At 54.9% G+C, this 25,621-nt stretch overlaps 1 protein-coding gene across 1 annotated transcript; it reads left to right on the forward strand.

The window, feature by feature from the left end:
• Positions 1-3,477: 3,477 nt before the first annotated feature.
• GPR132 (G protein-coupled receptor 132) lies at positions 3,478-21,110 on the forward strand. The gene is made up of 2 exons (XM_012813597.1): positions 3,478-3,589; positions 20,002-21,110. The coding sequence occupies exons 1-2, from the start codon at positions 3,478-3,480 to the stop codon at positions 21,108-21,110; spliced, it is 1,221 nt and encodes a 406-aa protein (XP_012669051.1).
• The last annotated feature ends 4,511 nt before the right edge of the window (positions 21,111-25,621 follow it).

Consider the following 25,621-nt stretch of genomic DNA (forward strand, 5'->3'; position numbering starts at 1 on the left):
GGGGCGGTGGTGGGAGAGGGAGTAGCCACAGCACCCATGCAGCTCCGCCCCTCCCCTTGTGGTCCCCCACCAGGTTACTGGTGCTTTTGTATGCAGTGGCAAAGGCTAACAGGTGGGGGAGGGCACATGGTCCTAGGCCCATGCCAGACACTGTGGCTTGAGTCCTGCACACCCTGCATGTGCTGTGCTGTCCTGGGCCCTGTGGGCAGCAACTGTCTCGCCTTAGCTGCCAGCTTTCAGTCTGCACCTTTGGGGCTTCTCCAGCACTGGGGGATGGTGTGTAGGGACCTCTATGGACTGTCTCAGCTGGTCATGCCCTTCCACTGTGCCCCCCAGCACCAGCCCCTCTCGGAGCTGCCCTCTTGGGGGCACCATGTTGGTCTTTTCCCACCCTCCATTGGCTGCCTACAGCCAGCAGGGCTTCTTACCCAGCGCTGCCCACTTTTGTGTGGTGTGAGGAAGCGTCCCACATGGTGTGTCCCAGAGAACATCTCTGGCCTCTGCCCACTAGATGCCGCCCCACCCCCACCCACCTGCTGTAAGAAACCCAACCATGTCTCCAGATTCTCTCTTTTTTTTTGAGACAGAGTCTCACTATGTCACCCTGGGTGGGGTGCTGTGATGTCACAGCTCACAGCAACCTCAAACTCTTGGGCTCAAGTGATTCTCTGACCTCAGCATCTGGAGTAGCTGGGACGACAGGCACCCATCACAGCGCCCAGCTATTTTTGGAGACAGGGTCTTGCTCTTGCTCACACTCATCTCAAACCTGTGAGCTCAGGCAGTGCACCTGCCTTGGCCTCCCAAGTGCTGGGATCACAGGAGTGAGTCACCGAGCCCAGCCATGTCTCCAGATTCTTGATGGCCCCTTTGTGGGGGTAGAGGGGAACCTGCCTGTGCTGGCGTGGACACGGACAGAGGAGGCTAGGGGACACAGGCTCATGTCTAAATTCCCCAGCAGCAGGGGAATGCTCCAGTGCTCACCAAGTGCTGGGGCAGACTGCTGTGCTGTCCCAGGCCCTGTGCCCACCCTGCACCCTGAGGTCTTGGGGTGGCCTTTGTCCGTGTCTCAAGGGACCACTAAGGCAAAAACTGTTCCTAAGCACAACTGAGAGGGGACCACTAGGGCCATTGGCCACCTCAGGAGGAGCTGAGGTCTGTAGGACCATAACAGGGAGGTAGAGGAGGTGGTCTGTAGGACCATAGCAGGGAGTAGGCAGGGTCCCTACCTGGGGTTGGAGGGACACTATGGAGCGCTGCTTGGGCCTGGCACCCTGCAGATGCTCTTTTCAATAGCTGGTGCTGAGCAAATGGCCCCTGCTGTTATGAAGGCCAGGTCCTTCCTAACTCGTGGGTGCTGGCCCTGGAAATGGCACCTGGTTGGCCCCTTCCAGCTCTGGGTTCTAGGTCTGTGTGCCAACTGCCACAGGGGCTGTGTGGCAGGGATCTACCCGCTGTGGCTGCCTGCTCCAGGTGTAGGAAGGACGGCCAGAGGAGGCTGCGGATAGATGCAGGGGCCAGCATGTGTTCCCCGGGTAGAGGGCCTGGCCAGGCCTCCAGCTCAGCAGGGCTTGGACCGCCCAGGGAAGTCCATTCTGAAGAGGACCAGCCCCCCACCCTGTGAAGACATGAGGAGGACACAGTCCCCAGCAGCCCAGCCTCTCCTTCTAACCCTGTCCTCTGAGGAGTGTGGGCTGCCAAGGGCTGAGGCCCTGAGCTGCAGGGCTAGGGATGCACCCAGTCTTGCTGCCCCCCCCACCCTGCAATTTTCAGGAGCCTGGTCAGCTTGGGCTCACAGGGCTGCATGAGCCTCAGGCCTCACCCCAGACAACTACCCACACCAGAGCTTTAGGCACACACCCCACCTCGGCCTCCCACAGCTTTCAGGGCCTCCTGCCTCCTGATTCCTAGAAAGGAGAAGTGGGAGTAACAATCCTCAGAGTAGCAGCGGCCGGAAGCATAGCATGGGGAAGGCCCTGGGAACCAGGCAGGCTGCCCCTGAGCCCCTGGATGTGGGTGGTATGTGGATGAGGAGCAAGACCCCCAGAACATGCCTGGACCCCAGGCAGGGTGGCTTGGGCAGGAACCCTACTGGGGCCACCTGGAGACTGAGGCTTGCTGGACCCTTCCCAAGCCTCCAGTCCTCCCTAGGACCCCTCAGTTAACAGATAATCCAGCTGACCCCACTGGCCCTGAGCCCTAGGCCTTGGGGCCTAAGCTCCTGTCCCGGCAGCTCTTGGGGCACCAAAGCTGCCCAGATAGCACCTGACCCAGGCAGAGTGGTGGGGCTGGGGGACGTGCTGACAACTGGCCCTTCCAGAACATGGCCAGGTGAGAGGGCCCCAGTGGTGGGTGAAAACCAGAGGCAGGTGGGAGGAGGAGGCACTGTAAAGGGGAAATTAAGGCCAACAGTACCTGGCGCCCTGCCCAGGTCCCATAGCCGGGAAGCTAGCATGCTCCTATGGGCAGCTATTGGTCTGCTGGGGTGGAGTGGGAGGTGCCCACACACAGGCAGAGAGCCTCCAGCAAGATGCAGGCCACACTGCCCTGAAACTCCAGGATTAACAAGACACCCAAACAGAGCCAGGGTTGGAAGGGATGGCCATGGGGGTACAGGGCTAAGCCCTGACCACAGGAAGAAGGGTGCGGTGCAGGTGTCAGAGCTGGGCTGCCCGTCCTGCCCCATCACCTGGACTCTGCCACATGCATCTTTGTGCTGTTTCACATCTTTCCTTTTGGAAAGTCTGCCCCCCAATGCCATACCCACCTGCACATCTAGCCCTCCTCTGTGCAGTGCCCACCGGCCTCAGAGGGCCTCTGCCCCTCCCCAGCCCCCTGCCTGCCCAGTAGCAGCCACTCAACAGGGCTCTACACACCTCAGGGGTCTTCAAAACCTGGGGATGTGTCCTGAGGTCAGCTCTGGCACAGCAGCCCAGAAGTGACTGGGAGGGGGCCAGCATCCCAGCTGTGGTGCTGTGTTGGCAGGACCCAGAAACATGCTCTTCATACCTGCTGTCAGCCCTCTTTCTCCTGTCAGACTTTACTACGTGCAACAAACGCAGAAATGTCCACCAATGGTCAGCATGCAGCTGAGAGGTTGTTCCAGCTTGATCCAGCATGTGATGAAGACACAGGCAGTGCCAGGTCCCCAAGGTCCCTCTGCACCAGCCCTGGCCTACTATGTCCACCTTGGTGACAAGTGCTAGCTGTGTCCCTCAGCCAGGTCTGGAGCCTCCCCGCTCTGGATGTGGTTGTAGGCCATGCGGTGTGTGACCACATTGCACTTTATCACAGGTGCTTATTCTCCTGCCAGGGGCACATGGGCTGTTTTCACTGCCCAAGAGAGGAGTTGCCGGGGCCAGGTGTGTCCAGCCCCTAGAGCCTGCCAAACAGTTTTCCAAAGTGGCCGTGACTGACTGCACACACACGGGCATGCTCACACATGCACAGCAGGCAGTGTGACCCTCATCAGAGGCCATGGTCCTCAATGGCAGCTGGAATTCCTGCCTCTCCCTGGGAGTACCCCAGGTGGCTGACTCGGGCATCCTGCTGTGGTTTGTATCCACACTTTACTGGATGGCTGAGGTGGGTAAGCTGCTTTGTAGGGGGGCCTCTGTCACAGGCTGGCATGTGGACGTCCTAACCTCTTGTGATCTGAATTCATAACTAGATCATTGCCGATGAACTGGGTAAGGAGGGGAGGTCATGCTGCTGGAGAGGGCCGTGCTCCATGTGGCTGGGTCCTCAGAAGAGGGAAGAGACATGTGGGAGGAAGCTGCGTGAGGACAGGGACAGAAGCCCAAGAGTAGTGGACAAGCCCAGGAGCACCAAGGATGATGGCCCCCATCAGCAGCTGGGAGGGCAGGGACAGATCCAGGGCCTTCAGAGGGGCACAGCCCTGTTGACCTGCAGAGTTCTGTTGCGTGGAGACACCTGGCCTGTGGTCCTTTGTCCCAGCAGCCACAGGACAAGCCCTAAGGTGGGAACCATTGACCCCAGAGCTCAAAGACAGCAGACAGAGGCCAGGGACTGCTCACAAGCAGCAGCCACAGATTTCTAGAACCTTCCACTGCCTCAGCTCTCACCCCTGGCCATGAAGGTCAATTCTGCCTCCAAAAGACATTGGTCAACATAAGTCCCCCAATACCACCCTGGCAAGCTGCTGACAAGGCCTGGTGGCAGAGGGAGGAGCCTCCCTGCAATAGGGTGGACTGGGAGCTGGTGAGGCAGTTTAGGGGGGTTTGAGGGGTGGGTCACAGCCGAGTGAGCTAGGCACTGCTCTGAGATTTCTGCTGAAGATCCAGGAGCATTTTTGAAGTTCCTGAAGTGGACAAAATGTTATTTGTCCCTCCGGAGGCAGGAGGTGCTGGCAGATAAGGGTGGGTCCTAGGATGCTGGCATCTGGTGAGCCTCCTGAGTCTGTGCCACACCAGCTGACACCCTGAGGCCGATGGCAGCTGTGCTCCTGGGGCTCCTGGGACAAAGCTGCCCACAGCATGGACCTGGCCTCGCTCGGTGCCCCATGTCCCCCACCCCCATCCTCATCCTCCTACACTTGGCTCTCTCACCAAACAGGACAGACAGATGGGATGGATGGGGATGAGGGCTGGTCCCTGATGCTATCCCCCTGGCTCAGGGTCTCCTGTGACAGGAGCCCCTTTCCTTCCAATGGGGCAGTATTTGGTGGGTTCTGGGGCTCTGGTTCCTAGCAAGACCTAGAGTTGACCAGAGCTGGGACTGTACCCCACTCTCGGGCTGCGAGGATGCTGGAGACCCTGCCTGCATGAATGTCCCTGCCCAGCCCTATGCACTTTTCCTTCCTGAGTCGTGTTTTATGTGATAAACATGTGAGGACAGCTTTCCTGAGTTCTGGGAGAAATTCAGCAAATTATAGAAGCTAAGAGTCGGCTAGGAGTTGTGGGCAACCGGGGCCCAGCCCTGTGACTGATGTTGGGATCCTGTGGGACTTTACCCTCTGGGGCCTATGCTGAGCTCTCAAGCGAAGGCTCAGAGTGAGTGTAAGTGTGGGGACAGCCACGCGAGTGTTCCCTGTGCACCGGGTCCCCATCCTCCTCCACCTGCCTCTTTCTTCCCTGACCCTCCCCTCCCGGGCAGCTCAGTCCCTGAGTTGGTGGAGTTCGTCCTCTCTCCCAGGTCTAGGACCTGCCCTTGCTGGGTTGAAGGGAAGCTGGTAGCAGTTGTGCCAGAGCAGCACATGACTCTGACACCCGCATGCCCCTTCCTGGTTAGGAGCGGCCAGTGCCGGTGGCCTGCACTGATGCCTGTACTTCCCAGCCCCACTTCCTGCCAGGCGGGTCATAGGGCCACAGTTGTGCAGTGGGGACAGAAAGAAGTTCTGGGAGTCCCCCCAAGGGAGGGGCTGTGCTATCCTCTCGTTTGCTCCTTCTTCATACCTGGAACACGGATGCAAAGGCCAAAGCGCAAGCAGCCCTCTTTGATGTATGAGAGGGTGATAGATTCCCTGGCCATGGACACTGCCTTGTCAGCCCTCTGGGTCAGGCACAGTTACCTAGGGTTTCTAGGGCCTCAGGCAGCCTCTCCTGGGCCTCACTAGGTCACACGATAACTTTGCTGAAACCATGATTCATGACTCATGACTCACAGTCAGGGTAAGCCCCAGTCAAAGTGAGCCGGCAGCAAGGAGTTTCAGAATTATCAAGTCCCTGAGTTGACCCTTCTCAAATCCCCCTTCTTCTTCCTCTTCCCTCAGGGTGGCTCTCTTCAAAACATCCCCGAAAACTCCTTCCCTGACTGGAACTAGGGACCTTGTGCCCTTTTACAGGAGTACCTAACCCCCAACGGGAACCCCAGGGCACCCTGTGCTTTCCCTCTCCCCACCCAGACACAGCATCACTAGAGCCCAGGGGCAGGAAAGCCCTCTGCAAGGGAGCAGGGGGAAGTCAAGGGACAGAGCAGGGAGGATTTGTTTTGAGGGGAGATGACCATCTCAGCAAATGGGATCAGGGTCCCATCAACAGATAGACACACCTGACGAGGTGTGTCTCTAGTTGAGAAATCAGTGGACAAATGGAAGGAGACACCTCGTGTAATCGACCGCACCGTGGCAGAGTAGATGACTTGTCAAATTCAGGAACGTTTGAGTGTCATGGAGAATAGTGACTGACGAAACACATTCAAGATGTAAAAGTCCAGGAGCGCAGCCCACACACCCATAGCAGCAGTGTCCACCGGGTGGGAGCAGCCCAGGTGTCCCTCTGAACAAAATGGATGAACAGAGCATGGTGCTTTATACAGAGGGTGCCGAGAAACGTGCACATTTTAAGAAAGGAAAAAACTGTATTAAAATTGTAACATCGGCATCCACCAATAATAAAAGACAAGTATAAGTCGTGTTGAGCACCTCTTGTAACTGCAGAAGTCAAACGTGACTTCAGTGTGCAGTCTTAATTGTTTTTCCTTTCTCAGAATGTGTGTCCACTCTTCGGGCACTCTCTGTATACACACGCTACAAAAGGAGGAAGTTCTGACACAGCTGCCGTGCAAGCGACCAGGAAGACACTGGGCCAGACACAGAAAGGCTGTGCGATCCTGCTGGTGAGGGCCCTGAGCAGTTGAGGCATAAGGGAGAGTGTGGAGCCGGGGGCTGGGGGAGGGGCTGGGACGTTATTGACTCCTGGGGACAGAGTTTCAGTGTTACAAGATGAAAAAGTCCTGTGGGCTGATGGTGGTGACCATTGCACAATGTGATTGTGCTTAATGCCCCTGAGCTGTGCACAATAGCCCAGACTGGGCCATGGCGAAGATGGTAACTTTCACGCTGTGCATGTTTTACCACAGTGAAATAAAAATCCAAGTGTCCCTTATGATACATACAGAGAAAAGAAATAGACCCAAATCTTTAGCCTTGGTGGTAGAGAATCTGGAGGAAGGGCAGGAGGCCCTTCCTCACGAGACATGCTGCTGGTACTCCAGGGAGAAGGCTGATAATTGGGAGGCTGCACAGCTGACTTGGCAGGATGGTGAGTGGACAGTCAGGCTCCTGGGGCAGGTCCACCCAGCCACAGGAGCAATGCCCATTCGTGCCTCTGTGACTGAACATTTATACTCTCCAAGAAGAAGCCGAGTTGACATCACCATGGCCCTCCTGGGGTGTTGTGACATGACCCATGGAGGGACCCTGGCCCAAAATGCTAAGGTGAACCTCATCAGAGATTCCACCAACTTCCTGGAGTTCATAGTCCATTTTCAGTTGTAACAATACCACAGATTGGGCCAGGCACGGGGCTCATGCCTGTAATCCCAGCACTCTGGGAGGCCGAGGAGGGCAGATTGCTTGACTTCAGGAGTTTGAGACCAGCCTGAGTAAGAGTGAGACCCCCATCTCTATTAAAAACAGAAAAACTACCCAGGCATGGTAGTGTACACCTGTAATCCCGGCTACTAAGGAGGCTGAGGCAAGAGCATTGCTCTAGCCCAAGAGTTTGAGATTGCTGTGAGCTATGATGCCATGGCACTGTTCCCAGAATAACAGAGAGACTTTGTCTCAAAAAGAAAAAAAAATACACACTGGGTAATTTTTTTTATTTATTTTGACTCTCAGTAGAGTGCCCTGGTCATAGGTCACAGCAACCTCAAACTCCTGGGCTCAAGCAATTCTCTTGTCTCAGCCTCCTGAATAGCTGGGACTATAGGTGCTCGCTGCTACAACACCCAGCTATTTTTAGAGACAGAGTCTCACTCTGGCTCAGGCTGGTCTCAAACCTGTGAGCTCAGGTAATACACCTGCCTCGGCCTCCCGGAGTGCTGGGATTACAGGAGTGAGCCACCATACCCAGCCCTTTCTTCTCTTCTTGTAAGGCCATGGTCCTATCGGACGGGGCTCCACCCTTACAACCTGGCTTAGCCTCAGTTGCCTGCTAAGAGTCTGTGCCGAGACACCCTTATTAGGGTCACATTTCCAACCGTGAACTTCTGGGGCCAGAGTCAAACCACATCTCTGGGCACAGGGAGTTCAGGCTCTAGAAGGTGAGCAGCTCCAGGAAGCCCCCATCAAGCAAATCCAGGATGTGTGGCAAGGTCAGTTCAGAAAGTCAATGTTGTGAGTTTAAAAAGGCGAGAAGAGACTTAGAGGACAGTACAACCAACTTCAGCACTCTACTTTGCTGGACCCTGTGCTTGAGGAGACTGGGGACTCCAGACCACCAAGGCAACTAAGGCCCACCAAGGCTTTGGTGGGCTGTGGGGACAGCTCTGGGATGGGCAGAGGGGGCTCCTCGGCTTTGGAGGTGGAGGTAGAAGCATGTGGTTGTGGAGGCAGGTCTGCACTCTGTAATCTGGCTGTTCAGAGGAAAGTTTTGCACCCATGGGCTCCTTGGTGGTGGCTCATTACCTCTTAGGTATAAAACCTTTAGAAACAGGCAGGAGTGTGAACACATGTGCTCGGCTGTGCAGGTTCCCAGAGAGCTCCCCCTTGGTCACTCAGGAGTGAGAGAGTGGTCTCTGTCTACCCCTCAACATCCTCTGAATTTTAAATCTAAGAATATATGACCTATTATAAAACAAGTAAAAAATATAAATGGCAGGCTGAGTGCAGTGGCTCATACCTATAATCCCAACACTCTGGGAGGCTGAGGTGGGCAGATTGTTTGAGTTCAGGAGTTCAAGACCAGCCTGAGCTAGAGTAAGACCCTATCTCTACAAAAAATAGAAAAACTAGTTGGGCATTGTGGCAGGCACCTGTACTCCCAGCTATTTAGGAGGCTGAGGCGAGAGGATCACTTGGCCCAGGAGTTTGAGGTTGCTGTGAGCTCTGATGCCACAGCACTCTACCTGGGGTGACAGAGTGAGACTCTCTCAAATGGTGAATATTTCCCCTGTCGTAAGGTGATGAGAATGATATGGCAGATGGGCTAGGTAACAAAACCCTCCTAAGTTGGGAGATGCAAGCAAGTGGCCCCCTGCTTGAGGAGGTTACCTGGGGGCCTTGTCAAAAGGGGCTATGGGATCCTGCTCACCCTTGCCTGGAAGATAACCTGAGACCCCCACATCCAATCATGCTCCCTGCCACCTGCCTGCTGCCTGAAACAGATGGGGGCTTTCCTCCCCTTCCCTGCTGTCTTCCCTCCACACAATCCTGCCCCTCCTCAGCCTGGCCCAGATCCCAAAGGCTTCCAGAAAGACTGATTCTGGGCCCCTCTGGGCCCCTCTGGACCCCCTTCTCCTCCTCATCTGTGAGGAGCTCAGGGCTCGTGTAGTATGCTGGCGAATCCCTTTGCCTCTCACATTGCATTTTATTCTTTGGTTGATGTTCTAATGTGCCCTAGACAGGAATGACTTGTAGTTGGGGAACTAGTGGGATCCCCAATGCCCAGTGCTGGGTGCAGCCCACGAAAAAGCTTGATAAACGTCACCCAGGGAACCACCAGGGCAGTTGAACTGGGAAGGCTCCATCTGTGCTGGACAATTGTGCCCGTCCCCAGGCAGGGTCACAGGGGCACCACATGGGCCGTCTTCCACCCCCCAAGGCCACCCACACAGCCCCAAGGAGGAGCCAGCATCCACTCCCAGGGCCTGAGCTTCTTCCAGGGTCTAGGCACCTGCCCACAGGACCTGCCCTCCCTGGAGCTGGTCTCTTGACAGGGACCAAGACCAGTTACCCAGGAAGCTGCCATTCAGGCCAACACAACTCAGCCATGCTTGGCTCAGGAGGCAGCAGCTCCCCAAATGTGTGTTGGCAGGGAAGGCAGCACAGGCTTCCCTGGACCTGGCTCCAGCCTGAGAGCTTCCTGAGTCACTGCTCCTGCCGTCCTGTCCAGGCCTCATGTCCCAGGGCTTAGGGCCCTCCCAGACTGACTGGACACGCTCTAGCAAGCCAGCCCCACTTCCAGCTTCTGTAGGGGAACGTTGAAACAGGCCAGTGTGATCATGGTGTGCTCAGGGGACACCCACAGGCCTGTCTGCAGCAGGGACCACCTGTAGTACTCCAGGGCCAGCAGCATGTCCTGTGTCTGAATGGCCAGGGGTTAGAGCAGGGAGACCAAGGCTCATGGTTCAGAGGCAGACCACCAGGTTCCCTCAGCCCAGGGGCATTCAGCTGGGACCTGAGGACTTTGGAGTCTTGGCCAGGGCCTGGGCAGCAGAGAGAGCTGGGCTGAGGCTAGCTAGGAGGACAGCAGAATTGCCTCCCTGCTCGGCCTCTCCCCTGTGGGCGTCCAGGAGATGGAGACAGGAGTAGGCAATGGGGCCCGTATCCCAACGCCCACAGAGGTGTAGCCTCCCACATCCACACCCCCAGCCTGGCTTCTCCACCTGGCAGGGGCAGGGGAGGAGGATGTGGTGCCAACTATCCCCACGGCTTGTACCCACAGTCCCCAGAAATCAGACCCAACCATCCTGTCCTGAGCCCTAGTGAGGAGCCCAAGAGGAGGATTCAGCAGACCCTCCTTGGACTGACCAGTGTGGAGGATAATGAAGCCTGAGCTGGGTTTGTGCTTTGTTCCTGGTCCCCTGGGCTGGGGGTGCAGGCGCCTTGGAGGATGTGGCTGACTACCCAGTAGGGGTGCAGAAAGAAGCATTCCCAGGGGCAGGCCTGGGCCATCCCTTGGGGTACCCAGGCTGAAGTGGTTCTGCTGGAGACCCCAGCTCTCCGTCCATGCCTGGGCTTCCTGGAGGCTGCTGCTGAGGGACATGGCCTGGCCCCAGCAGAGCCTGGGCTGTTGCCTGTTGCCCTGTGGGAGGGGCTGTTCTGACCTGAAGCCCCTGAGGAGTCAATGACCCAGTGGGCAGTGTGTGACATGCGTGGAGGGTCACAGCCCTTGGGCAGGCGTTTCCAGAAGTCTAATGCAAGACCTGCCCTGAGACCTGCACAGGCTGCACACCCGCGTGGACACCCAAGAGCCAGTCTCCCAGGTTCCCCTGTACCCACAGCACACCCGTGTGGGCACCCAAGAGCCAGCCTCCCAGGTTCCCCTGTACCCACAGAACATCCACGTGGGCACCCAAGAGCCAGCCTCCCAGGTTCCCCTGTACCCACAGCAAACCCTCTGGGATCACTGCTCGGGGCAGGACGAGTGGGACCTGTGGCCTCTGGCCCTGTGGCCTTGTGGGCCAGGCAGCTGTGACCTATTCGTCATGGGATAAGTGCCAACTGGTGGCTCAGCCTCCCCCGGGGCTCTTCCATTTACCATCTCAGCTACAGTGTCCTTAAACTGGGTGGATGAAGGGAGGGCCACACCTGAAACCCAGTACCAGCCTGCTGGGCAGACATGGTCTTTGCCAAGGAAACTGGGCCCTGTGTCTTGATGCAAGATGCTTGAGCCAGGGCTCTGAAGGCCACAGGAAGCAGCTCTGCCCACCAGGACCAGGCAGCGGAGGAAGATGTCCCCCCACCCAGCACCTTTCAGTCCTCATGTGGCTGCTCACAGAAGCGACGGACTGGGTTGGGCTTGGTGCTGGAAGGAGGGAGAACTGGAGCTACAGGTGAGGAGGGACTATATGGCCTCCTTCCCTCAGGGCCCTGTCCCAGGAGGGGAAGTAGGAAGGGACGTGTGGTGGGTAAGGTGGAAGCCAGCACTGTCCCGGGTCCCTGTGGGCTGCAGCCCCCCACCTAGCACCCCTGCCAGCCATCTGAGGGGCAGTTGGGCCTACTCTATGCTTGCCTGGAGCTGCAAGGGGCCCGCCTGGGACATGGGGTTGGGAAGCTCCTAGGTGAGGGTGAGGCCTGGTTCTGGGCTCTTCAGAGGAGCAAGGGTCTGGGGCCCTTTCCTCCCTCTCCTGCCCCTAGGAGGGTGATGAGGCCACTTCATCATCCCCAGTGAGACAGCACAGCTGGGCTGGCTATCCCCTGCTCAGCTTAGCTTTGTGGTTAGGGGAGTTTCAGAGAGAAAGTACTTGGACCCCAGTTACTTCCTGGAACCTCAGAGGGCAGTGGAGAAGGGTGCCAAGCAGAGAGGGGCGCCGGGCCTGCTGCCAGATAAGCCCTGGTAAGTCAGGGCTCTGTGTGTTGGGGGTGAGCCTGGGGGCTGGGAAGAGGGTTCTGAAAGCAAAGGTGAGTTACTGGCCTGACTGTGGAACTTTGTTGAGGGTTTCCAGGCGCAGGAGGATTGAGGGGGATGAGGTCTGCCACAGTGTGCTTTTAGCACACTGCCCACCCTAGGACACTCTTCTGGAAAATACCCTCCCCTGGCTGCTGGACCAGGCAGCTCTATCCTGGGCCTTCTACTGGGTGGGCTGGGGGTGGGACATAACCAGGGGCCTGGCTATGTCCCTCTGGCCTGGGAGGCAGGTGCGGTCCCGGGAAGGGAGAAGCAGGTTAGCAAGGGCTGGCAGTGCTGGGCACTCGGTCCTTTCTGTCATGTGCATGACACAGGCTTGGACCTGACTGCGGAGGACAGAGAGCAGGACTGAGCACAAAATCCTGTCTTAGGTGACCAGGGCTGGTGGGAGGGAGATGGGCCAGGTGACAGAAGAGAAGGAAAGAGAGTAGGGACTAAGCCAGTAGGCCGGGGTGTGGTTAGCCTCACCAGCAGTCAAAGAAATGCAAAATTTTTTTTTTTTTTTGCAGTTTTTGGCTGGGGCTGGGTTTGAACCCACCACCTCCGGTATATGGGGCCGGCACCCTACTCCTTGAGCCACAGGTGCTGCCCACAAATGTGTTTTTAAACCAGTCTTTAATCCATCAAATTGGGACAAACAGAGAAGTTGGTCCCCTGGTGTTGGAAGTGTCCTTGTTCCCACTGGAGCTGGTAACTCATAAGTTTCCTCCCCAAAATTGTCCCCCATGGGAGGACAGAAATGAGGTCAAAGACTTGTGTAGAAGGAGGTAAGTGGAGAAGGCTGGGACGTTCCCAGAGATGGTGACACAGCTAGAGAAATTACAGTGAGTCTGCCAGACGGCGGGGGCAGGATGGGGAACCGCAACCTGTCGCTGTCGAGGGTGTGTGTGGCGGGCTGGGTGGGGCTCATTCTCTGCCCTTGTGTCTGTCTGAAAAGTCCCCAGTAAATACTTAAAAAATTCTCCTCAACAGACTGAAAGCACGTAGCTCTGGGGACTGAGGCAAGATCACCTGTGTCCTGCGGTCCGAGTATCCATCTGGACAGTGGGGCTCCTCCAGGAAATGGGCTCGTATGGGAAAGAAGTGGCAGAGCAAGGTTGTACCAAGGGAGAAGACCCAAGGCTGAGGGAGGGTCTAGGCTGGGCAGAGGGTGCTACTGATAGCTGAGCTGGGCAGAGATACAGGAGCTGAGTGCTCAGCTGGGGCTGGGGGTGAGGGGCTTGATGTGACCCGGTGGAGTGGAGGCACAGCAGGGGGTAGAGGTGCTAGGCCCAGTGAACGGGGGTGACAGGCTGCCCTGTGTCTGCTTCGGTGGTGATGGAGGCCTTAGCCTGTGGTGGAAGGAAGGGGACCCAGTGTCCTCTGGGCCCAGGTTGGTGCTGTGAGTACTGTGGCTGTTCTTACTCCAGTCTGGAGGGCTGGCAGTGGGAAAGGCAGTGAGCAGAGGGGAATAACAGCCCGGTTCAGAAAGGCCCTAAAGGGTAGGCACCGACAAAGGAGCAGTGTCCAGGTCCCTGCATGGGTGCCCCAGGTTGTTTGGTGTGGCAGAAGCTCGACCTCGGCGGTGAGCGTTGGGACTCTTTGATGGCCTGGCCTGTTCTGTGGCTTTCCTGTGTTGGCGGCTCCCATCTGGCCTCCTGCTGGGCTCACTGGTCCTTTCCACGTGTCCCGCTGGGCTGCTGGTGCCCAAAGGACAGTGACGTGGCCCAGAGCTCAACGTCAGCAGCTAGCGCTGTGTGGTGACATTCAGTGTACCTACCAGCTTAGGGCCCAGGGGCCTTGGCGGTCTGGGAGGGGCCTGCATTTTCCGTCAAGCTGCCACTTCCTCTGGTTTTGCAGAAGTGGCTTAAAGATCAGCACCTTTTCTCTGCTCCTGGGCTTGCTAGACCATCAGGAAAGGCAGAAGCCCGCAGGGCAAGGGCTTGTACTCCCAGGTTTGGCTCTAATGCCCTCCAGAAGCGTCCATCCAGTCAGTGATGGTGGACAGGCTCCCAGGAGCCCTTTCCCAGGCATCTCAGGGGGGCTGGTGTGGACCCAGGGCCTTCTGATCTGTAGTCTGACCTAGTGGCCTCTGGCAGTCCTTCTGATCTGGGGTCTAACATAATGGCCTCTGGTGGTTTGTTCATGTGTCCCTCCCTCATGCTTCTCTGCAAGGTGACTTTCCTGCTTAATGCTGGGCCCTCGGTGCAGACACAGGGAACCCCTCAGACCCTCCCTTGGGGACCCCAGCCCACTCTGCTACCTGCCTTGGCCCTCTGTAGCTATGCTCCCCCCGCCCCCACGCCTCTTCCTTTTATTTCAGTTATGGCCATAGAGCCTTGCCCCTCTTGTCGGGCCTTGGACCTAGGGCATAGCAGCCCAGGGGCACAGCAGCCCGGGTGACAGGGCCAGCGTGTCCCAGCTGAGCAGAGGCCGGGTAGGGGCAGAATCCACGCACAGGTGCCCATAGATGTGTGAAAGGCCCCTCACTGTGTCTCACCATCTTGATTCACAGGGGCTGCCCTGAGACCCAGGGAGGGGCAGGTGGGAGCTGAGGGAACCCTCAGACGCCCACCGCCCCTGTCAAGAGGATATTACCTTGGAGGTAGCTTTTCTTCATTTTTGCTTGCCTCAATGTCTCACTTATATTTATTATTTTTTTGTGATAGAGTCTTGCTCTATCTCTGGGGCTGGAGACCAGTGGCATCATCATGGCTCATTGCAGCCTCTAACTTCAGGGGTCACACAATCCTCCCACCTCAGCCTCCCAGAATGCTAGGATTGCAGGGACAAGCCACTCCGTCCCACCAACATCTTTCTTTTTAATGTGTTTTCGAGGTATTGCTTTGAAATTCTTCATGAGTCATTGAACTTCCTGTAACTTCAGGTCAACATCTTGCCTTCCTGCTACTTGACAAATGAGTGCTGGGGAACCCATCAGCCAGCAGAACTGGGGCTGGAGCCTGTGGTGTCCACAGTTCTGCCTTCCTTGGGAGCATCTTCGGGAGAGTCCCAGCACCTGTTGGCTTCCCTTGAGTGTCTCTGGCCAACAGAGGGCAGCCCATGGTGAGGGCTGGGGTCCACCTGCCCCTGGAGGGCAAGCCTCAGAGAGCAGCGTCCAAGCATCAGAGGACAGCCTTAGAATGGTCACTCCCCTACCTGTGGCTGGTTAGGGTGGAACCTGTTTTGGGGGTCCTGGTGGGGGAAGGAAGCAGACAGATAGCTCTAGAGGCCCACCCCACCCACCAGCAGGGCTTGCATCCCTCTCATGCCAGGATTCAGTGTCAGGCCCACATGTTCTTCATACCTGGGGTACTTACTTCACCAGGAAAGTGACCGGCAGAGGGTTTTACGTACGTTTAGATTTTTTGAAACATACTACAAAATCGTGCTCTAGGAAATCTGTGCCAGTTTATTCTTCCATCAGCTCAGCATGAAGGACCACGTGTTCACATGTGTGATGACATAAACCTCCTAAGTCTTTACCTGTCCAGCCTGATAGGTCAGGGAAGAGGGACTATCTTTCAGATGTGTCCATTTGCATTTCTTGATTGTAAGTGGACTGGGGCATTGTTCAGATTTTGTGAGCTGGTTTTATTTCTTCAGTGTAGCACGTGGGCTGTCTCCTCACCCCAGCATCAGTGACTGGAATGACGCTGAAAGCCACCTGCAGTGATGGTGCACAGCATGGTGGTTTCCTGCTCTTGGGCTTTGAGTCTTGTGCTTACCCTGTGGGTTGCCATGGGGTAACCGTGCTCACTAACCATGCTCACTAACCATTTTGTCAGATGAATTAATCTTTGGTTTAATCTGGTTTCCCTAAAGCAATTTCAACCTGCTTTTTCCAGGTCATTTTAAATCCTCAGTGTAAACCACAGAAAGGACCAAGGCATGTGCCACATGTTCAGAACCACAGAGGCTGGAGCCCACGACATGCCAGGTGAGAGGGCCACCTGGGCTCTGCCCATGGAAGGGAAAGCCCATAAGAATTTTGCCTCATAATTCAAAATTTAACATACAAAAAATAGATGATCGTAATAGAACTCACTCTAAGACAACACGCCTGAGGCACTCTCCTGAGAAGCTGGGGTGCTCACAGTTCCTGATAAGTTCTGGGAAAGCCAGGAACCGGGTGAGGGACATCAGTGTCCCTCAGCTGTCCACTTCCTGGAAAGTGACTGCTGCTGAGCAGGGAGTTATCCCCAGGGCCCCAGGCCCACTCAGCTCCCCGAGGGTCAGCAGTGGCCTGTGTAAGCACCTCTCCTGCCCTCACCTAGAAGACTCTTTTCCAGGAGGTCACCTACATGGGGGCAGCCTCACTACCAGCCTGGCACAGAGGTGACGGCCTGGAGAGGCCACCTGAGGGAAGGGACCAGCACCTCTGCCAGGTGAAGGCTGGGGGACCCCAGATCCCTGCTGGGTCTCACTTGCATCTGCACCTGGGTTTTGGATTTTACGTGCTTTGTCCCCAGAGAATGGAACCATCACTGAGACGGTACAGTCAGTGCCAGAAACACATCTGAGCCCTAGAGTGGAGACAGGCCACCCAGGCTTCTCCAGTGAGGGCTGGGTAGTCCTGTGATGGGGAGCAGAGCTGCCCAGGAGGGAACAGCGGTGTCAGGTCCCCCTCCCAAGAATTGTCCCACTGCCCCCACCCGACAGCCACAGCCTAGTCTCTTGGCCAATGAGCTGACAGCTGGATCTGACTGGTGGTGGGCAGTTTGCTCACAACCTGAGCCACATGTGTCAGGCCCATGTGGGGCCAGAGTGGGGAGGAAGGTGAATGAGGAGACCCAGAAAAGTTCATGGTTGGCTCAGCACCTGTAGCTCAGCGGCTTGGGCGCCAGCCACATACACTGGACCTGGGCGGGGGTGGGGGTGGGGTTGTTGAACCCAGCCTGGGCCTGCCAAACAACAACGACAACTACAACCAAAAAAAAAAAAAAAATAGCTGGGTGTTGTGGCCAGTGCCTGTAGTCTCAGCTACTTGGGAGGCTGAGATAAGAGAATCGCTTAAGCCCAAGAGTTTGAGGTTGCTGTGAGCTGTGATGCCACAGCAGTCACCAAGGGTGACATAGTGAGACTCTGTCTCAAAAAAAAAAAAGAACAGTTCATGGCATGGTCACTCACAACACTGGGATGGCCATGGTCAGAAAACCAGAAACAGGTTGTGCATGGTAACTCGTGCCTGTAATCTCAGCATTCTGAGAGACCCAGACAAGAAAATGGCTTGAGCTCAGGAGTTCAAGGTTACAGTGAGCTAGGCTGATGCTACAGCACTCTAGCCCGGATAACACAGTGAGATTAAAGGAAAAAAGAGGGAGAGAAAGAGGGGAAGGAGGGAGAGGAGGGAGAGGACAGAGAGGAGAGGATGAGGAGAAGAGGGGAGGCGAGAAGAAGGAGAGGGGAGGAGGAGGAGAAAGGAAAGGAAAGGAAAAGAAAGGAAGGAAGGAAGGAAGGAAGGAAGGACAGATGGATGTACATACGGACTAGAAACAACAAGCGCTGGTCAGGATGTGGAGAGACTGGAACCCTCGTGGGCTGCTGGTGGGCACATATAGTGGTGTAATTGCTATGGGAAACAGCCTGGATGTTCCTCAAAAAGTTGAAAACAGAATTACCATGCAATCCAGTCATCCCACTTATGGGCCCAAGAGAACTGAAGGCAGGCAAGTGAACAGACACGTGCATGCTGCGTCCACAGTGCCATTATCCACAGCAGCTGAGCCCTGGAGGCAGCTGAGTGTCCACTGAGATACAGACACATGGATAAGCAGAATGTGCTCAAGGTCACATCTTGGAGTGTTACTTTGCAAGGGAGTCACTCAGCCTTAAGAGAAGGGAATCCTGGGAGGCGCCTGGGACTTAAAGGAGTAGGGCACCAGTCCCATATACTGGAGGTGGTGGGTTCAAACCCAGCCCCAGCCAAAAAAATAATAACAATAATAATAATAAACAAAAAAAAAAAGAAGAAGAAGGGAATCCTGACACCTGCTCCAACAGGGATGGGCCTCGATGCCACTTTGGGGAGCGAGATAAGCCAGACACAAAAGGACAAATGCTGTGTGACCCTGAGAGTGTTGGAACCTACACAGACAGAGGTGGGATGGCAGGTGCCAACCTGGGGTGGGAGTTAGGTTTAGTGGGGACAGAGTTTCAGCCTGGAGAGATGAGAAAGGTTTGCAGATGGATGGAGGGGATGATTGTGTGAGGCAGCCACTGCCACCAGGGAACCAGCTCCATGGGGTGGAGTCCTCCCCCAAGACTCCAGCACGGGATCACACTCGGTGTGAAGAGGAGTGTGTCAGGTCCAGCTGAGGACTCAGGGAGGACTAAAAACTCACAGAGAACCCAGTCAGTCCAGGTGTGAAGCAGAATTTCTAGAAATTAAAGATATTACATGAGGATAAAAACTCATCAAATAAGCTTTTAAAAATGCAGATTACACAAAGTTAAAATGAGAGTTAATGAATTGAAGTTACATATGAAGATATTATCCAGAGGGCCCTGAAGGACAAAAAGGTGGAGGTGGGAGAGGAAGCTGGGACACTAGGAGTGGGACAGGAGGGTCAGCGAGTCTCACTCAGGCCCAGAGTTCCCCGAGGGGCACAGGTGTGGCTGTCCAGAGTGGATGGAATACCTAAGTCCTCTCATTCAGAAGGTCAAGGGCATGGCAGAGGGACTCACAGGTGGCCACTACCTGCAGCTGCAGAAGCTGAGACGGGGCTGAGGCCTTCAACACACTGAGGCCAAAGTGCACCCTGGGGAAATTATCTCTAAAACTGGGGTAAAATAAAGGCACTTCATATAAACAACAGCTGGGAGAGTTTGCCCCAACAAGCTCTATTTTTTTTTTTTTTGAGACAGAGTCTCTGTTGGCCTGGGTAGAGTGCTGTGGCATCATAGCTCACAGCAGCCTCAAACTCCTGGGCTCAAGAGGTCCTCCTGCCTCAGCCTCCTAACTAGCTGGGACTTCAGGCACCTGCCACCATGCCCGGCTAGTTTCTTATTAGTGTGGGGGGGGGTGTCTCACTCTTGCTCAGGCTGGTCTCCAACTCCTGAGTTGTGGGAATCCTCCCACTTTGACTTCCCAGAGTGCCGGGATTACAGGTATGAGCACCTTGCTCAGCCCCCAACAAGCCCTTCATAGCAGAATTTCCAAAGGATGTCAGAAACTGTGGTGGGCTGAATGTTTGTGTGCCCCCCACCTTGAATTCTTATGTTTGAATCTTTAATCTCAAGGGGATGTGTTAGCAGTTGGGGCCATTGGGAAGGTGCGATGATGCTCTGAAAAAGAGGCCCTGAGGGAACCCCTGTCCTTCTCACCATTGGGGACACAGGACAAGGTGCCATCTATGGACCAGGAAGCCCTCATGGAACACTGAGTATTCTCACCTGGGTCTGTAACTTCCACCTCCAGGCTGTGAGAAATAGATGTGAGACATAGGCAGTTGCATGCCTGTGGGTAGCCCAGTCTGCAGGGCTTGTGAGGGAACTCTGGGCAGGCTCAGACATCCAGGAAGGAACTAAATGGTTGTGGAAAGGCCAGATGCAGGGACTCACACCTGTAATCCCAGCACTTTGGGAGGCTGAGGAGGATAGATCCCCTGAGCTCAGGAGCTGGAGACCAGCCTGAGCAAGAGTGAGACTCCTCCTCTACTAAAAATTTTAAAAAAGTAGCCAGGCGTTGTGGTGGGCACCTATAGTATCCCAGCTACTTGGCAGGCTGAGGCAGGAGAATCTCTTGAGCCCAAGAGAGGTTGCTGGGAGCTGTGATGCCACAGCACTCTACCAAGGGTGACAAGGTGATACTCTGTCTCAATAAAAAAAGAAAAAAGAAAAAAAAAAGAAATCCTGCTGGAAAGTTTTTAAGCACTTGTATCTTGTCTGGAGTTACCATGAAGCTTCTTGTTCTTTCTTGGGCTGTAAAGCCTTTCTCAGGTGGCCGCCAGGTGCTCCCATCCTCACTCTTGTTTCTGTCCCATAGGAAACGCTTCCCAAGTGACCAACTATGCCGCACGGGCTTCTGAGAACTGCAACGTGTCCTTCGAGGAGAGCAGAGTGTTCCTGGTGGTGGTGTATAGCGCAGTGTGCACACTGGGCCTTCCAGCCAACTGCCTGACCGCATGGCTGACGCTGCTGCAGGTGCTACAGGGCAACGTGCTGGCGGTCTACCTATTCTGCCTGGCGCTGTGCGAGCTGCTGTACGTGGGCACCCTGCCGCTCTGGATCATGTACGTCCAGAACCAGCACTGCTGGACTCTGGGCCCGTGGGCCTGCAAGGTGACCGCCTACATCTTCTTCTGCAACATCTATGTCAGCATCCTCTTCCTCTGCTGTGTCTCCTGTGACCGCTTTGTGGCGGTGGTGTATGCTCTGGAGAGCCGGGGGCACCGCCGCCAGAAGACCGCTGTGGTCATATCTGTGTCCATCTTTCTCCTGGTCGGGCTGGTTCACTACCCGGTGTTTGAGATGGAGGACAAGAACACCTGCTTTGAGACACTGCAGATGGACGCCAGGATTGCTGGATACTACTACGCACGCTTTGCCGCCGGCTTCGCCCTGCCCCTCCTTCTCATCTCCTTCACCAACCAGCGCATCTTCCTGAGCATCCGGCGCAGTGTGGGCCTGGACGCTGTCCAGAAGGCCCAGGTGCGACGCTCCGCAGTGGCGGTCGTGCTCATCTTCCTGCTATGCTTTGCACCCTACCACCTGGTACTCCTCCTCAAAGCTGCTGCCTTTTCCTACTATAGAGGGGACCACCATGATGTGTGTGCCTTTGAAGCCAGGCTCTACACGGCCTCCACGGTGTTTCTGTGCCTGTCCACAGTGAACAGCGTGGCAGACCCCATCATCTATGTGCTGGCCACAGACCACTCTCGGCAGGAAGTATCCAGAATCCACAAGGGGTGGAAAAAGTCTGCAAAGACGGACATCACCAAGCTCACATGTTCCAAGGACTCAGGGGAGACAGGATCACCCACGGCACTCACAGACCACTTCACATTCCTGCAGCCTGTCCACCCTCAGGACTCACAGCAGGACACGTGGGGCTCAGGGTGTTCCCTTAGCAGGCTGGGCGAGGAGTCCTGCTGAGCTCATGTACTGCAGGGGAGGACAGCAGGGGTGAGAGGGGGCACCAAGTGGCCAGTGCCATCTGCTGAGCCACCAGCCAGTCCATCCAGATCCCCGTAGAGGCCTCTGAAGACACAGTACAGGTCTCTTGCTCCTTCCAAGAGCCTCTGCCCTTGGGTGTCATAGCCCCAGGATTTCCCACATAGGCAGTTGCATGTCCAAGGTGGCCTGGACTGAGAGCTACAGGCAGGAGGACGTCCTGCTGGCAGCCTGTCTGGCCAGCTCCCTCAGCTGTCAGCAAACAGCAGAGGCCCCAGGCAGCTGCCCAGTTAGCACCCATGCTGGTGCCTTCATTTGTGTGACTTTCCACAAATGTTGCCTGGATAGGATGCTACACCATGGGCTTTCCATGTTTCTGCCACAGAATGTGGATATGAGTCAGGCCACGGGTCACCTAGTGCTGTGGGATACGGGAGCTGGCCCTGAGAGTCCTCGTCTGGGGTTGGCTCAGTGCTGAGTGCACGTGTGCTGCCTGGGCCCTTCAGGGAGCCTTGGGTCAGGCAATTAGCTGCTCTGGCTCCTGAATGGCCACCCACGGGCCCCCTGAGGAGCCCCACATGTTCATGCTGGGAGCACCCATTGGCAGGAAATGCTGGTGGACACCCCGGGTGGGGTGTGGCACAGATGCCACAGAGGCAAGGGACACTTGGAATTCCTGGCTCCATTGTCAGGGAGAAGTGGCTGAGAGGTCCACAGACCCTGTCAGCAGCAAGTGTGTGACATGGACCCTGGCCCCCAACCCCTTCATAAGGCTGGAGCACAGGAGCTGGTTTGTGTTTTGTGGAAAGTCATCATCTGGGAAGCCCAAGGCCCAGAGGCAGACCCCGGCTTTACACCTGACCAGCCTTGCCTGAGGCAGGTCATGTCTCTGCCTTGGTTTCTCCATTTGTAAAACAGGGCCAATGACACCTACCTCACTGAGTCACTGCCAGGGCTGACTGTCCTCCCCTCTGTATCCCTCTGCTCTGCCCTTCACACATGGAGCACAAGCAGGGCCCACTCTGTGGTGTAGGGCCCTGGGATGTCATAGCCCCTTTCTGTGTGGCAGCTGCCATTCTTCACTGTGAAAGGCATTGAGAAAATGCACTTAGAAATAAAAGCACATAAATGCATGTTAGCCCAACTTCCTCTTTAAAGGAAACAATGCAGCTTTACCTTGTGGGCTGACTGGTTAAACTCTTTCCTCCAGGGCTCTCTTGGGGGCTCTCACAGGGACAGCCATGGAGGGGCTTGGTGAGTGTGGGCTGAGGTCCTGGAGCAGTCCAGAGAACTCAGCGCTTGGGCAAGAAGGAGTACACCATGTTCAGAGGGTATTGATCCCCAGGGCTGCTGCAGTTGCCTCAAACTTGGCTGCTTACCACAACAAAACTGATCTCTGTGGTTCTGGAAACCAAAACTCCACTTTTTTAGCTTTTGCTGCCATAAAACAACAACTACACAGCCTTTTCCTTCCAGAGCTGGGTTCTGCCATATGCTGCCCAGGTGGCTGCACTCTGGACTCGAGGGTGGGGACAGTCCAGCTTGGGGCTGGGAGCCACATGGAGCACCTGGCCCAGGGCAGACCATGTAGAAATCCCCCCCAGATTCCCAAAGGACGGCTCACTTTGGGTAGGCATCATCCTCTGCCCCCCAGGCTCGTCCTCCATAATTTGGGAAAGGTGGGCTAATGTAGGCACTGGCCCACCACAGGGTAGGTGCTTCCTCGTTGGTTCCCCTGGTGAAGGACCCCAGGGGATAGGAAGTTCATTTATGAAAAGGTCTATTTTTCCCCAGGTGCTGGTCTTAAACAGACCCTCTGAGTTTACCTTTCACATGAGTCAGCTGCCTGCAGCCACCAGGGGGCAGCACTTGAGAGGCCCTGCCACTGCTTCCCACCTGCCTGCCTGTGTCCAGTGTTCCTCTACCCTATCTGGGCAACATGTCTTTGTAACCAGTTGTTACTCTGCATTGGGCTTCTCTCCCTGAACACCTATCTGGTGTTTCCGGCGGTGGCTGGCTTTATGCGTGGCCCAGAGTATGCTACCAACATCCCATGTGTGTGCCCATCCTCCTCTGACAGGCATTCAGATGCTTTCTACTTTGAAGCTGTCAACATAAAAAAAGAAAGAAAGAAAAACAGGGTGGCGCCTGGGCCTCAGTGAGTAGGGCACCAGCCCCATATACCAAGGGTGGTGGGTTCAAACCCGGTCCCAGCCAAACTTCAACCAAAAATAGCCCAGCATTGTGGCAGGCGCCTGTAGACCCAGCTACTCAGGAGGCTGAGGCAAGAGAATCGCTTAAGCCCAAGAGCTGGAGGTTGCTGTGAGCTATGACGCTAGAGCACTCTACTGTGGGCGATAAAAAAAAAATAGAAAGACAAATCTCTAAGTTAAAAAAAAGGTTTTATTTGGGAATAGTATCCAGGGCAATACACCGACTGCAGTGGCCACTGGTACATCCAGAGAGGAAAGGGGAAGTTGGGGTTTGGGGACAGAGTTGCAAGTGCTGTTATGGAAGGAAGTGATGCTGGGGCCCCGCCTTCCAGGGTGGCTGAGTTCTGACTGGCAGATGTCCTGGTGGCTGGGTGGGACCTGCAGTCTAGGGAGTTATAGTCAGGCCCTTGCAGTTTTGGTTGGGGTTTGTGCCAGGAGGTGTCAGACACGTGCTCCCTACTATCAGCCTGCTGTCCTCGGGTGGCCCCTGAAGCAAGCTGCAGCTTGAAACCTTTCCCTGCAGTTCTGTTATCAGGCAAATCTCGTGTGAGCTCCCTCTACCCCCATTTGCCAGTGTGACAGCTTTCACACAACGCTGAGTCACTGGCTATTCGTGCTCAGAGCTGGTGGATTGTGCCACGCAGCTCTGAAGCGACAGTCTGGCTTACAATCTGCTTATTCTTCAGGGGTCTCCTGGCTCCTCCTGGGCCCTTTGTATTTACCCATAAATTTTAAAATCAGCTTATTATTCCTATAAACAATTCAGGATTCTGATTTGGATCTGAAGATAAATCTGGAGATCTCTGATTCCCCCCCTTTTTTTTTTTTGAAAAGAGGTCTTCTTGCCTCAGCCTCTGGAGTAGCTGGAACTGTAGGCACCGACCACCACACCTGGCTAATTTTTCTATTTATAGTAAAGATGGGGCCTTGTTCTTGCTCAGGCTAATGCCACTACACTCCACCAGAGGCAACAGATTGAGGCTCTGTCTCAAAAAACAAACAAAAACATTTGTAGAAATGAGATCTTGCTATTTTGCCCAGGCTGGCCTCCAACTCCTGAACTCAAGTGATCCTCCTGTCTCAGCCTCCCAAAATGCTGGCATTTCAGACATAAGCCACTTGTACCCAGCCAATCCCAGTTGGAAGGCTGAGGCAAGAAGATTGTTTGAGCTCTTTTACAAGTTCAAGGTTATAGTGAGCCATGATGACACCATTGCATTCCAGCCCAGAAGTTGAGTGAAACCCTGTCCCTTGTTTCTACAAAAAATAAAAGAAAAAAATATTAATGCTCATCAGTTTTAGTGTCTAAACTCCCTGTGTGACATCCCTGTTCATCAGAGCTGGGAACTCAGTTTCAAGTTTTTTTCTGGGATCCCCTCGTCCAAGGAGGGGTCCATTCAGTTGGCAGGAGGCTTAGGATTTTAATTTATACTCAACAGTGACTTATTTTGAACACAATTCAGATTCCATCCCTTCTCTGTGCAACACTCCACGGTCTCTATTGTGATGACCAAAAAGTAAGCTCCTAAGCCCTCTACTAACTGAATGGACCACTCTGAGCCCAGGGGTTCCCAGAACCATCTTAAAATGGAACTCCCAGCCATGAGGGGATGGAAGAGGAAAAGCACAATTACATACATATGGTTTCCCTTCATAAATTTCATGACTCCTCCTATAGCTTGTTGAATATGTATATTTGACTATCCTACTCAGTATAAAATCCGTTTCCTGGTCTCTTCTCAGGAGCACCCACCGACCCCCCTACCCCTGCTTCTGTTTGGGGCTCTGCTTTCCAGCCTGTTGAAATGGCCACCCTTTATGAGAAATAAGACTTTTCTTTCTCCAAAGTATAAACCTTGTTAATTTTTTTTTTTTTGTTAACACCATCCCACCCAAATCCCTCTTTGGACCTCAAATTTCTCCACCCACTCCCCTCACACCTAAACTTTCCCACAAGACTACAGGTTGTTTCTCCCCGCACTAGCAAGCTCTTACCTCACGGCCTTTATCTCAGCCATCCCTTGGCCTGGAATTGTCTTCCCTCTGTCAATGGAAAAGAAGCCAGACTTGGTAAAATAATTTAAAGATGTTTATTCTGAGCCCGACGTGTGATCGTGGCTTGAAAAATCAAGCCTGAGAAGCCTTGAGCAAGTGGCCTCACCATGGTTAGGTCACAGTTTGGTTTAACACATTTACAGAGACAGGAATTATTTGTAAAATCATAAATACTGTTTCCAAAAAAACTCATGGAAGGAGTACATTGGTTTGGCCTGAAAAGGA

This window comes from Otolemur garnettii, unplaced genomic scaffold (assembly GCF_000181295.1).
Source record: "Otolemur garnettii isolate 467f Iridium unplaced genomic scaffold, OtoGar3 scaffold00283, whole genome shotgun sequence".
NCBI lineage: Eukaryota > Metazoa > Chordata > Mammalia > Primates > Galagidae > Otolemur > Otolemur garnettii.